Below are 1,533 nucleotides of genomic sequence, written 5' to 3' on the forward strand. Positions count from 1 at the left end.
TCATCTGAAACATGTTCTTAGGCTGCTTCCTTCAACAGTGGCCACCACAGACAATTCTCCTGGTCTGCCTGTGCCCTACATGTGGCTGGGATACAGGAAGGGAGATAAAGGGGCAAAGCGCTCCCTGTGGAGACCACTCATGTCCTGCCACCCGACTGCTGAGGTACTAAGCTGCTGTGGCAGCACCTCTGTTTGGACAGCCATTCCTTGGATCCATTGAAAAAAAGCCCCAAAGTCAACTGGATTTTGCTGGACATTTGGGGGGATTCGGTAGAAGAACAGAAACACAAGTTTAGTTATCCACACTTGAAAAACATATTCTGATCATCTTGTCATCTAGTGCTCCCCACCTGTACTGTTTATTTTATCATCAACCACGGCCACGAATAAGCAGGTTGAATAAAAATCTAACCTGCCTAAGCTTTACAGTCAAATCTAATAAATCAGTTGTGTCTTCCAAAATGCTACAGTTACTGCAGCCTCAGCTGGTCAATTCCATTACCAGATACTTTGGTACAGAGAAATAACCTTGTTTCCTTACACCTCGAAGCATTGTTCAGATTTTCAAATCCAGTCATATATGTCTGCAAAAAGCTGTTGGGTAAGTAACAGAGGACAAATGCTCACAGTCTGCGGCCATGTGGTGTAACAGGATGGCTACTGTGTAGACTGAGATGTAAATGCACCTTCTAGAGCATTCCCAAACATGAGAAGCTCTTCCATTGCTTACCTGTCCCCATGCGTAGAGGTTATTGTGGGTCTGAGAAGGGTTCACTTTAGACAAGAGGAACCGGGCCTGTTAAGACAAAACATTAGAGAAGTAGTTTTGTAAAACCTGTCAGCTCCCTCAAGACTTACTACTGCCTTCAATACATGACTAGTGATGTTCCTTTGCTTTTGCAAGCAAGGTACTAATTTAACTTAACCAGGTTTCAAGTCCAGAAACAGCCTGCTGCACAGCCAGCCTGTCTCCAAGGTGCACAGAGTGCTCTGCTACAGCAAGTGGCACTTGCCCGGCAGGGCAGCTCTGCTTCCGTGTGACGCACGTACGTACGTCACCAGTACTGGCCCTCACACACCTCCAGCCACTCTTCAGAAAAGGGCAGTGGAGAACTGGCATAACACGCTTACATCAGAAATTAACGCCATCAATTCCTGCATCTTCACTGCTACAAGCCAGGCACAGTCAAGCACAGCACAACCGCAATTCCAGGAATTTTACACCCTCATTCAGCACCCGAGAATAAACGAACAGATGGTCAATCATTCAGCATAACTTAACTGTCCTATAACTTCTTTCCCACCTCTTTGGGGAATAAAAAGATACTCAAGCTTGCTTTTCTGGGTTTTTTTTTTGCGTCCTCAGATTTCAGAAGCATATCCAGCAAGTGACTGGCTTATTAAAATACAAAGTTGTAGTAAAAACTCAAGAGAAAATATGCAAGTTCTGTACTTGGTGAAACTACCATTGTATTTAACTTACAGAACCATCCTTTTAGTAAAGCAAAAAGAGCTATTTGCTCTGTTCAGCAG

The 1,533-nt window shown here is 44.4% G+C and overlaps 1 protein-coding gene across 1 annotated transcript in view; it reads right to left on the bottom strand.

Annotated features, from left to right (window-relative positions):
• LOC104492607 (protein transport protein Sec23A-like) overlaps positions 1-1,533 on the bottom strand; it is a gene marked incomplete at its 5' end in the record, with an annotated part of 4,341 nt that overhangs the window by 770 nt on the left and 2,038 nt on the right. Inside the window, one exon of the mRNA XM_010135190.1 lies at positions 731-796. Coding sequence (XP_010133492.1) covers positions 731-796 — 66 coding nt within the window. The remainder of the gene's footprint in view (positions 1-730; positions 797-1,533) is intronic.

Source organism: Buceros rhinoceros, unplaced genomic scaffold, assembly GCF_000710305.1.
Source record: "Buceros rhinoceros silvestris isolate BGI_N320 unplaced genomic scaffold, ASM71030v1 scaffold27784, whole genome shotgun sequence".
Classification (NCBI taxonomy): domain Eukaryota; kingdom Metazoa; phylum Chordata; class Aves; order Bucerotiformes; family Bucerotidae; genus Buceros; species Buceros rhinoceros.